Source organism: Neopelma chrysocephalum, unplaced genomic scaffold (genome assembly GCF_003984885.1).
Source record: "Neopelma chrysocephalum unplaced genomic scaffold, ASM398488v2 Primary Assembly neopelma1_25, whole genome shotgun sequence".
NCBI lineage: Eukaryota > Metazoa > Chordata > Aves > Passeriformes > Pipridae > Neopelma > Neopelma chrysocephalum.
Window position 1 is genome coordinate 34594017 of NW_020897694.1, and position 12765 is coordinate 34606781.

General features: G+C 41.2%; 1 protein-coding gene across 3 annotated transcripts in view; it reads right to left on the reverse strand.

The window, feature by feature from the left end:
• Nucleotides 1-258: 258 nt before the first annotated feature.
• CNGA3 (cyclic nucleotide gated channel alpha 3) overlaps nucleotides 259-12765 on the reverse strand; it is a 31649-nt gene continuing 19142 nt past the window's right edge. For 2 of the 3 annotated variants that reach the window (XM_027674858.1, XM_027674857.1), the window contains 3 exons: nucleotides 8566-8673; nucleotides 7728-7834; nucleotides 259-4462 (listed from right to left, as the gene is read on the reverse strand). In XM_027674858.1, coding sequence (XP_027530659.1) covers nucleotides 3057-4462; nucleotides 7728-7834; nucleotides 8566-8673 — 1621 coding nt within the window. In that variant the 3' untranslated portion in view covers nucleotides 259-3056. Of the gene's footprint in view, nucleotides 4463-7727; nucleotides 7835-8565; nucleotides 8674-9712; nucleotides 9857-12765 lie in introns of all 3 variants that reach the window. The other variant, XM_027674859.1, reaches the window with a different exon arrangement.

The following is a 12765-nucleotide window of genomic DNA, read 5'->3' on the forward strand; positions in this document are numbered from 1 at the left end:
CAGTGGGTGGTGGTCGGGTTCATGTGCCCGAGTGGTATCTGCAAACATAGTGATGGTGTCATAACTGGGCACCAGACCAAAGCTGTGTGCCAGCTGCCCTGCAGTGAGGGGAGAACACCATTCCCACTTAGCTTTCTGTCACTTCTCTGTTCCAGCTAATGATTTTCCAGGCCATGAAATGTTGAAATGATCAAAGTCTGTCATGAAATACTAAAATCTGTAGTGATATGGCTAAGAGAAAACACAGAGTTGCTTGAACATTACTCAAAATATTTTAATGTACATGCTGTAGCCACATTAAAGAAGGGGAAAAAACATCTTACAGAGATGAAAGATTGATATCAAAGGATGTGATGTTGTCATGCCAGAAGCTGTATGTTTCAAAGTGACTGAAACCAGTAGCATCACAATGCTTTTTCTGGCATATGAAAACCAGACCAAGAGGCATGGAAAAGGAATGGCAAACATGTATTTAACTGGTAGATTAGGCTGTTCTGATCCATCAGGTAAAGAAGCAGTCTTGTGTTTGTAAGGTTTTTAAACAGGTATGAACTGTACTTTAAACAGCTTTACTTGTATATACCTATTGGGCTGGAACAGCTGTACTATGTTGGGTAGATAGTTAGATATTTACAGAGGATGATGACTGATGTAGAATACGTCAATAAGTACAAAACACCTACCAGTTGTGGTGTAGGAGTAACTCAGCAATGAACATCAGCCACAGGTGAGTGCAGTACCTGCCTCTCTTAACGAGGTGAAAGTTGCAGGTGCAGCAGCCTGTGACCGCCCCGTTTGTGCTTGCCATGGTCCACTGCCATGAGCCCACACCCAGCTCCACCTCAGCCCTGATTTCCTCAGGGGTAGCCAGGGCACTAGACCCTGCCAAAAGCAGCCCCTCTGATCTCCCCATTGGTCTCAAACCCTTAAAGAAAATAAGGACAAAATTCAGCTGACAGACCAATACTCCCCAATGCCACTGGCCACATACAGATCTCAGCTACTTTCCAAACCACTTCTTACCATCAGTGGAAATTTTGATAACAGAGGTTAAGACCAGTCTACAGTAGATACCTAAGTGTAGTTGTCTTCTAGGCCAATGATAACAGGAGTTTAGACTCCTAGGCCATGTGTGGACATTACTACCCAATGGTCCCTTTGCCAGCGTTGCTGGCAAAGTCCTGTTCCTTAGTCACTGACAGATTTATCTCCGTCACTAGGCTCAAAAGTGTCAATAGAAGGGGGACAGCTGTTTGCCCAGTGCTTACTCTGAGCAGTTGTATTCAGTTTAGCAAAACCACCTCTTTTTATTCCACTACCATGCAGTTTAAACCACCGTCAGTGGATTTCTCACCAATTTTCCCACATGCCATCAATCCCATATGCTGTTAGGGCTCCTCAGTCAGGACTGAGGACAATTGAAAAGTCAGAGCAGTGCCCATGGTAATACCTAATGCCATTGGAGAATCCAGCTCCTGTGCCATGGGTGCTGAACAGGCTGTGCTACTCCATACTTTTCAAAAAGCAGTGCGGTAAGGGAGGATAGTAACATAGGGAAAGTTACATGACCGAAAAATACTGTACAGCAAAAAATGAAAGGTAGTATCTTCCCAGCAGGAGAATACTAAAAAATCCGCTCAATGGGAGGGAGAGGGGCCTAGAAAGAAACTGGGAGCAGCAGGGTGGAGAAAGCTAAGAGAGGTGTGCAGGATGCAAATCCTGAGGTTGCAATGTGACAGAGCAAGAAACCTCAGTGCCAACCTGAATATCACAACAGGCTGAGTGGACCAGACGTGTATTCGACTCAGAGCCAGACAACTACTCTGCAGCAAGCAGAAAATCAACCAACACAACTTGAGCAAATGTGGCCTGCATTCTCCCTAACTAACAGAAATGTGGTAGTGTGACAACTACTTTGGAGAAAGGATGGCAGTAAATAGGAAAGAGAGGTGGAGTAGGCACCTGTTCTTAAAAGAAGAAAAAGGAAGAAAACATAGGCCTAGTAACTGGAATGACTGCAACATGGGGCTTGTTCCCTGCCTCACAGAAACCCTGTTGTGGGAGAAAGCTGGCTGGCAGGCAGGGACAGCCTACCCTGCCAGCCCATACAGTTTCTCCATAGCCTCCCTCTGGAACTGCCCACTTGCTGACACAGAATTCACTCAACATCCCACATACAGGAACTGCATGCACCAGGGCCCTCTTTTTCTCTTCCCAGGTTTGGTGAAGCCATACTGCCCCAGCTGCCTTCTGCCAGTGAGCTTTTGGGGACTCCCTTCCAAGTGAGTGTTTTACCAGTGGGGATGGAACTGTGCTAAGAAAAACAAAAGGGGGGATTTCACACTCTGTCCCCTAGTGAAGCAGTTGCAGAGCAGCAAAGGCTGTCACAGACCATGCCAGAAAGGACATGAATAAGCACTGCTACTGTCTCAGCATGGTCCTTTGTGCAGAGCCCAGCTCATTAGAAGAATTAGACTAACGCATCCAGATGCATGGCTATTTCATACACGTGCAGGGCTGCACTGCAATGCCCAGGTAAGTGATGCTGCTTTGCTGTCAGGCAACTGTTTGCACAGACTCTACACTGCGAAAGAACAAAGATTTTGAGAAACCCGGATTCTGTCCATGCATTTAATCAGCTACTAAGGTAGCAAAGTACAGCAGGTACCCTATAAATATTTTTAAGCCCTTAAAAAAGAAAAAACCCAATTCCTTCTACTTCAAGTACAATGCCTTCTTAACACAAGATGTATGGGAAGAGACAGTGTGTCAAGGCCTACAGGTACCAAACAAAACAGACATTCTGAGCATGACTTGTAAGAAACTCACTCCCAGTACAAAAAAGTACCCAAGTGCCAGTCCAAATTTCCCCCTAAGAAGATGGTGACAGTGTTCTATTTGCAAAGAAATACTGCTTAAGTTAAAAGTGCTAAAAACCATTCTCTTGAGTTCATATAAAAATAATTATGTCTATGTATGCACACACATATTTACATACATTTATGGCTTTCAGTGCTTCAACTTTCTCCAATAAATGAGGAAATATAAATGCTCCATTACTGCTTTTTCTCCTCAGGTTTTTCAGCCTCTGCTTCTGCAACTGATAAGCTGCCACTACCATATTTTTTCACTCGGGTTTCTACTCTGGAAAGTCTCTGCTTCACCTTTTGTTGAGATGCGGTGTATTCTGCCATGAGCCTCGCAAACCTAGTCTGCAGCGTATCCAGAGCTGTTTCAAGTCTTCCGACTTTTTCTTCCAAGTCTTTTGGGTCAGCTCCTGCTTTTGCTGCCTCCTCATCTATTAAATTGTCTTTCATCAGAATTTGACGCCCTTTCTCTTCCAGAGCCTTTTTGGCTTCTGGATACTCTGTGAGGGCTTCCATTAAATCATCTTTAGACAAGCAGAACAAATCAGAATAACCAATACTCCTAATGTTGGCTGTCCTCCTATTGCCAGATTTGCTACCTTTGATGTTTAAGATGCTGATTTCACCAAAGTAGCTGCCATCGCTTAGGACTACAAATTGGGTTATGCCATCATCTGCCACCACAGCCAATTTTCCCTCTTTAATAATGTACATTTCTCTTCCAATATCTCCTTTTTTACAAATGTAGTCCCCAGGGCTGAAGACTGTAGGTTTCAGTTTCAGTACCAGCTCAATGAGAAGTCCAGCTTCACAATCCTGGAATATACGCACTTTCTTTAACGTGTCCAAATGGACATTGATGGCAATTTCAGCCTTCAACTTGTCAGGCAGATTTTTGAGAACTTCCTTCTCATCCACTGTTTTCTTGTTGGTCCAGAGGTAATCAAACCACTTAATAACCCTGGCTTCCAAATCCTTAGTCACTTTTCGGAATTGCATGTACTGTTTAATGGAATCCACTTTGGCCTGGAACTCAGCCCTGGAAGCATTCATGTTAGAAATCATGGAGCCGACGTTACCAACAATGGTAGCAAAGATCAGCACACCCACCAGGAAGTCAATGACCACAAAGAGATACTCTTCGTCTTTAACGGGGGGAGGTGTTTCTCCAATGGTCGTCAGTGTGAGCGTCGACCAGTACAGACTGTAAATGTACTTCCTAGACAGGCGTGCATACTCTGGAATGGAAATGTTGGGATAGACCCAAGTGTCAGTTCCAAATCCGATGACCTTTGAAATCGCAAAGTATATACACGCATTCCAGTGGATGATGATAAGGATGTATAACACAAGATTCCCAATACGAAACATGTTTGGATAATTTGTCCTGGTCTCAGTACGGTCAAAAAACTCAAACAGCCGAGCAATCCTCAGCAAGCGGTTAAATCGTAGTTCAGGGTAGTTCAAACCAAGCTTCAAATAAGCCAGGTCTGTTGGCAGAAGAGACAGCACATCCAGTTTGAACTGCAACGTTTTGGTATAATGTTCTCGTAATTTCTTTTCTTCCTTAACTAGCAAGCCTTGTTCAAGGAAGCCTTCAGAGAACAAAAATACAGATTTTACTTGTTAGAATAAAAATACCATCAACAGTACTGAGTGACTTACATTTCAGATAGCTGAGAATGTTAAAATTTTTACTGTTATGTATACAGACATTCATATATTATGAGGTCATTTAATTAAAAACTTAAATATTTCAATCAAGTTTCAAAGCCGATATATAATGATTAAGGGTAATGACTCTATTATTACTACAGTGCTCCCTGAAGTTTTCTACACTATTCTGGGACAGCTGTATTTTTTTCCTCTAAGTATCTTTGCAAAAGGAGACGGGAGATTCAAATGTCTCATTTTTTATGAATCATTGGCATGAGTCATAAGTAAAGTTAAGCAAGTGTTAAGCAATTGTGTATAAAATCAGAGAGAAATATTTTTAAATAAATACCAAGAATAAGTAGGTATAATGGATCGTTGGAAACTTTTTTCCAAACAATATAGATACCCAGTGACCCGCTTCCTGAGCCATGCTTTTCCTCTTGTGTCCAATGCAAAACTGACAGGATTTTCCTTGGTTTGCACATTTTAGTGTTTCCAGTGAGAGAGCTAGAATTTTGCACATTGATATTAATTCAAATTACTTTGAAAATATTAGATTTAAAAAGATTACAAGGAGATATAAACTTAGTTAGAGACCTTTACGTACTGCAGACAGTACAGCCACAGTGCTCTTTGGTAACTCTGAAAGCTCAAGGCATTGAAAATTTTCCACAAGGAACAGCCTATGCACTGCAAAATACTTGCTGCAATTGCAAGTGGAGATATCCAACTGTCTGCCCACTGGGCCACTCAGGAGGAAAAGTCCACTGAGAAAAAAACAAAACATTCCCTGTATGTGAGGGATTATCACATTTTGCTAATCCCTTAGCAATCTGCAAGCAACCTACAGCTTTTTCAGGGAAGCATCTGCTGAGGAAGAAGCAGCTTCATTTCTTCATGCCCTACACAGCACAGTTATATTTCTGGAATGTGTAGTAGATCTGTAGAGATGCCTCGTGTGTATCTGGCTTTGGATATCTGCAAACTGATGGTGCCTACAAATGGAAGTATTTCCTGTGCCGTTAATGTGTTACATCCCAGAAAACTGCTGAAAAAGCTGGTCAAATATGCCCTTACTAACAGTTATGCAACTAAACAGAAAAGGTGGCCAGGCAGATGAATTTCTGACTCAAAGTTATGAAAAATAACTTTGAAAATGCCTTCCTCGTGAAGGGAGATAAATCCCCTCAGCTCTCTTTGTCCCCTCATGGAACTGAAGTCTTATAGTAAAACCTTTTGAAAACATCAAAACATAGAGTATGCTAAACACAACCAGCTGCTGAGACATGAATCTTTTCTGTTTCACAGTGCATAGTCACCAAATAGGTGAAACACAGTGAAACTGGCCCTGCAGTTAAACAGAAATGCCCCATGGAGAAGCTGATGTGGATTAGAGTAGTCATGGGTCTACCTAGATCCCAGTTCAAAGCCAGGCCTTGCCCTCAGACAGCAGGAAGTCAGACTCTTCCCCAAAGGCTTCCAGGACCTCTGTCCCCAGGGCAGATGGACCCTGCAGACTTAGAGAAAAAGGCAGCAGGCAAAGGCAGAGCCAGGAGGGGTTGTTATGAGAAAGATTTTGGCACCTAAAAGAAGTGAATTCTTTATTGGAGTGCATGAAACTGCAGCAGACACCTGCACTGAAGTGTTCAGGAGATCACTGCTGTGATTCTGCGGTTCCAATCCACACCCGCAAATTCAACTTAACCACGCTTTGACATATAATTATCAGGGCAGCCCATGGAAATTTATAATTTGTATTGCCTGGACATGCCCAATTTCTGCTCGATTCTTTCCCATTACAATAACAGATATAACTGCAGAAGGTAAATTTAGTTGGCACAGTTGGCATTCTAACTACACAAAGAAGATGAAACCCCCCTCCCCCTGCCCCAAATACAGCAGTCTTGTGATTTAGGCTGGTATCTGAAATTTACTTTCCTTTTGAACAAGGTACTTGCTAAGTTTAAGAATTTGGCTTGCCATGAGTTGTGTGCTTCCCACATGACAGCATTTTTAGCCCCTGTCTTCTAATTATGTTTATAACTTTTCACAAGCCATAATTATTGTCAAGTTGTCAGTACAGTTTTAAATAAATAAATAAATGAATAAATAAAAATAGATAAATAGATAACATGTTAAAATGAAAGATTTAAAAGGACTCTCGTTTTAATGATCAGTGTCGGTTTGGACCCTTTCAAGGCATTTTGAGGCTTTGTCTGTACCAGTCAATAGAAGATAGGAAACGTTTTCTGGCCCTGAGATCAGCTACCATGACAGCTTGTATTCACACGTAAGTTCTTTCAGGCCGCTCCAACAACACCACCATGAACAACACCCACCCCCTTCTGTCCTCCTAGCGTGCCCAGGCACTGCCTGAGTGGACCAAAGTGCAAGCATCAAAGTGTATCAAGGATTACTACAGCAATTTAATGTTAAGGATCACTGTATGTCCTTGCTTAGGCCTATATTATGACCTCATTTACTAAAACCAGATATCCCTATAAGGTTAGAATCTGTATCAGCTGGGCATGCTCAAATAGGAGATCTTCTCAGCCTGCCAGGATTACAGAACCACGGATGGGAAGCTGAAGAGAACCACTTAGCATGACATGACACAGTTCTCACAGATCCTTTAGATTCGCACTTCCTTCAGGAAAGAAAGACCTAAACAAAGGGGCCTGGGTTAACCCTAACCTAGCACCAGGCAGTGGGAGATCTGGCCAGGACCTCATAGAGGCTGCAGAAAATACAACAGGAGGTACTGCTGGTTCCAGGCAGAAGACCACAGACTGAAGGCTGATATTGATGCCAGGCTCTTGCGCAATTCAGCTGACGCTTCTGACCAGGATGCTGCACAACTTGGTTAAGAAAACAGCACTTGTGTGGTACAGTTCATTTCTTGCCCAAAATGCCCTGTTGTCCCTTCTCCACACAGCCTCTTACAGTGGCTATTCAGTCAGCTTCTGGCATGCCTATTCAGCACTGATAGAACTGAATTTAGAGACAAGTGAAGAACAAGTGCTGGAATGTTCAGCGTTAAAAAAAATCCAAACTGCTCAGCCACTTCATCTTTCCAAAGCCTCCACTGTTGGTGTCTGCCAGAGACAGGATATTACACTGGTCAGACCTCACAGGGAAATTTCTGTTTCCAGCTTTTATATACATGTAGTATTTGAAAACACCCAAAATCCCAGAAAGACTCACCTGTTCTGAATCTGACAAACATGTCAAAAAAATAGATGATATCAGAGCAATAATCCAAGAACAGCCATAATTTAACATGGTCCATTTGTAGCTCATCAAAGCAGGCTCTAAAGAAACAAAGATTAAAAAAAAAAAAGTTACACCAACTGCACAGAGTATTTGCAGTATGTGTCCTAGCAGCAGGTTAGCACACACTGTTAGAACTGAAAAATTACGGGCACCATATCTCCATGGCTAGAGCCATATCTGAACAGACACTAAGATCTTTCAGAATTCAAAGGTGTTCAGGCCAGGAATAAAACTCAAACACATACACGCCACACAGGTGCACTTACGGAGGATTAAACATATCCCTACAATTAAAAATGCATCGGGTTTCATGGGCTACACATCTCCATTAAGACAATGCCCAAATACAAGGTTTGTTTCTCAGTTGCAAGCCGTCCTCATCTCTAGAAATGCATTATATTAATTTAAGACGCCCCACCACTGCCCCCACCCCTCCCTTCTGTTCTCTCCTGTGAGATGAGAAGCCCTCATCCCTGGCAGTGGCCAGAACACACCTCAGCCGCCAGCCAGCAGGTGGCACACAAAGGCCACACCAGTGCTCATGAGGACACATTGCAAGTTACAACCACCTGTTTTTAGACTAAAAGATAAAAAAAGAAACACTGGCCATCTACTCCCAGTGGTAGACATGCCATATATCCCTGAGGGTATATGAATGGCAAATCTTCTAAGTAAGCCACCCAAAAGATACTGCAGGGAGGTAAGGGGGTGATTTACATGGGAAACATAATGATTGAAACATAGAATTACTATTAACTGAAGTCCATACCTGCACACTAGCATACACCAGTTATAGAACACGGGTGCAGCAATTATGGTCAGCCAGTTGTAGTACAGATTGCTTGAAGGATCTATCACAAAGATCTCTTTTTTTGGCCTGGAAAGGAAAACATGCAGGTTTACACTGGAAAGGTAAACAAGCAACCTGCTGGATCTCCCTCTTTTGGAGGCTGCTCATCTCGTGCGGAACTCACAGCTGCCTGAGAAGAGAAATTATCCATGCAGGCAGCCCAGATCAGATACCAAGCACTAGCTTTATCCCATCTGACAAGTTCTATTTCTTTGTTTGACCCAACTTTGGAAAAAGTAAGTAAGAATGGGAAGAAAAACCCAGGCTGAAACTCATAGCCTTTACGTATAAGCCCCCCACTGAAAACAAAGTTAATTGTTAAATGTTTCTTACTATCACTCATTAGAAGGTTATGTTCCATTGCTAGAGAAAGAGCCTTCCTTTGCAGATAATTCTCTTTTCATCTGCTTCCATTGTTGCTTTTAATAACTGCTAACTAAATTGTACTATGTTTGTGTCAGCTTTAGGGCGACAAAGCAAGAGCAAAGCATTCAAATGATCTCATTTTGTTGCAGAAATACGTTATCCCCTAACAAACAGAAGCAAACTTCAGTGATCACTAGCCATCAACTGCACCATATTAAGTAATTAAATATACTAGTCAGTGAAATAACTAAACTTACTAGCAAATCTTTAATTTTCTACATATAAGATTCTTGGTAAGATGAACCAGAGTTTTGATTCATCTGCTCTGAGTCGTTATGGACTCTGAGTCATTTTGGAACAATGAAAAGTCTGTGCAGCTCTGCAAAGCAGACTGCTGTCCTAAAATGTCCTTATAGTAAAAATGTGATCTTCAAATCAAAGTGACCAAAAGGTAGCTCAATTCCCTTTTACTGACATAGGAAGCTGATTGTGACACAGGTCTAAACATAGGTCTTCAAGACTAACAACTTTGCCAAGCAGTTGAAACCTTTCCAAAGTGGAAAATGTATTAAAGACTTGACAGGCTAAGGTTCTGCAGTCCACAGAACAGTAATAGTGAAAGTGTTATGATGAAATGCCATACCATGTTTTGTAGTGCAGGGAGGTATGTTACAAGCACATATTCATTCTTTATACTTACTCTTCCTTTTTTTTATCATCTTTTTTGTCATCTTTTTTGTCATCTTTCTTTTCCTCTTTCTTTTCCTCTTTCTTTTCCTCTTTTTTCTCCTCTTTTTTCTCCTCTTTTTTCTCCTCTTTAACCTCTTTCTTTTCTTCCTTTTTGCTGTACAACATAATGCAAAGCTTAGCAATATTACCAATATTGAAGCAGTTTAGGGAGAGGGTGGATGTTGAGGTAGAGGAAACTAGACTACTCTCCAGAGTAAGACGGGGATCCAGCTGAGACCTCTCACCCTGGCAGCACCACACTCTCACATCAGGTAACCAGCTGGCTGATTCTCTGCATTAGTCACCCACACTTTCTTGACCTTTTCAGACATCAGTGTACCAGGATGATTTGAATGAAACACTCTCAATTTGTTTCATTCTTTAGAACCCAGGCATTTAAAAAGAAATCTATCAAATGATGACAAAACTTGAAATGGCTTAACAAACTGTCAACATTCTTTGCATAGCTAAAACCTCACTGTGACTGTCTGAAGTTTTAATGGTAATTAAACAAAATGATGCTCAATTTCCTCTCATGGTTCTTTGAAATCAACAAAGCTATAATTAATTCATTATCTCTGGTTTTAACAATTGCCTTGAAGAATTCCAGACAATATCTGAACAAAATCAGCAAATGTAGAGAAAAGAAGTGTGTCTCACTTAACTACACAGTAGTCATTTTATAAATGCTTTATAGTCAACATGATTAAGCCATCGTATTTTAGTTGCATGTTAGAGATAGAGATCTACTATATCTATGAGATATTCCATGTTGCATAGTCCATGAGTCCACAAGATGCTCCAAAAGGATTTCTTTGCTTTCCATCAACTGTAATAGAAGAATGGGTTGCCTGGCTCAGATGCAGGTGTCTGTGGTTGGTCAGAGGAGCTGTGCTCAAATTGCTCTGCCGGTATTCCATTGCCACAGTATTCAAAGGCTGAGCATTAAGCATGAAGTTCCAACCTTTCCTAAAATCAATGGGAATTTTGCCTAGACTTGATGGAATCATGATAGTCTCCATTAATAGTTAATTAATTGTTTTCCATTCAATAAATTAAAATAGGGACCATTTAACATGATATATTCTAACATTCCAAAGTATCCAGCACTGACTCATGCTTCAAAATTTAACTCTGAACATGGATTTTCATACTGTTCAAGCTCATTAGAATGTGATAAGCCAGATATAAAGATAGATCTGACTTGCCCCATTCTTAGGTTTGTCTGAACAGAAGAGTCTTGAACTATGTTAACTTGTAGGTCCACAAATCCTTTTCAAAACTGCAGAAAGTTAACATCTCTCTTAAGATTCTGCCAATACATAATCTTAAAGCTAAATTTTTTACATGCCTTGGTCAAGAATCATGTAATGCATTGCCTGAGATCTCCTTCTTTTTATTTGAAATTTGTCTAGTCCTTGAAGAAGAAAGTGTCCCCATTAGACAGAAAAGCCTAAAACTGTTCCTGACACTACAGTATATGTGGACAATGCATATATAAACATAACTCCCTACAGATAATGTCTGGTTTGGATGAAAGCCATGGACTCTAGCTCCCATGGGAGCTTCATGTTCTCTGAACTGCCGAGACTGGGTCTGAGTCTCCCTTTGCACTGGTGTCAAGAAAGGACACATTAGTTCAATGACAGCCACACCCCACAGCAAAGGCAGAGTATGGAATAACAGGTGAAAAGCACTGCTTACAGGATTTGTGCTTTTCATGCATACCTGCTCATACCGCTCAGACCAGAAAGGTCTAGGCTGTGAATGGCAGTCATGTCTAGGAATGTGCTTGTTACAGGGAGAAAGAAGCACTCCAAAGGAGAAGACAACAGTCACCAGTTTTAAGATAGTAGCAGCTTTCACCTATTAGCAATGAGCACCTGTTCTAATTCTTACCCTTAGACATTTCCATAGTGATGGAGCAACACAGTGCAATTTGGAAAGCCCAGGCTCATTTGGTAAAAAATGCTGAGAACCTACACTTCGCCACATCCAGGGAAATGGCTACCAAGCTGACCAACACCACTGAAACTTTCAAAATTATACACTGCAAGGGCGTATGACTGGAGGAAAAAAGAATCTTTAGCTTGACTGATCTTCTATTTATGCATGCATCTCAAATCAAAGAAACAGACACAGCAGTGCGAACTGCTGCTCAAGTATCTATTTCTCTGCTTACTGACCGCCCTGGACTTTATGGCTTCATTTTCAAATCTGTTTAAACTCCTTCCTGTTTAAAAAACATGTCAGGATTTCACTGCAGATTACTCTAAATGGTGTCTGATCTTAAAGGCAATTCACAGTTGCTGTTATCAACATTAATGTAGCTCCTCAGGATTTCAAATGTCTGTCATTCTTACCAAAAGTTATAAGTAAACAGAATTTTCAAAGGGTAGGGCTATACATTTGTGGATCTTGTTATGCAGGGAAAAGTAGGTTGAGATAGAGAATCAATCAAAAAGTCTTGGTGGTGGTGGTGAACTTTGGAGGGAATATTTTGAGCATTCCAGCTCCCTCCTATGTTCATGGTTTATTTTTAAAAAGTGAAAAAACATTATTTTACACAGCATCTCATGCCAATAATTATTTTTTTCTGGCCTGAGATCTTCTACAAACTCATCTGTCAACTACAGGTATCTTTCATAACTGAGTTTCTTCCATTTATGTGGCCTCTGTGCATCTTTCTATTGTCATACCTCCCACCTTACCACACTCCCACCTATTTGCAGTCTGCCCATGGAAGTCACTTGGACGAAATGGTTGGTCATAATAAGACTTGAAAGCATCACCAACAGTTCCCCAAGACCTGGCACACTTAGGTCTTTAACATAATAAAAAACCTAAAGCTTAAAAAAGACATTCATTTGTTTTTCTCTATCAGTGCCACTGAGGAAACTGGAATGCAGTAACTAATAAAACAGTTGTTTGTGTCTGCCATTTTTGACCCCAACAGAGCAGCATCCATTCTGCGTTTCCGCAGTTTTAGACTTGGAAAACATCTTCATCAGCCTCATAAAAACA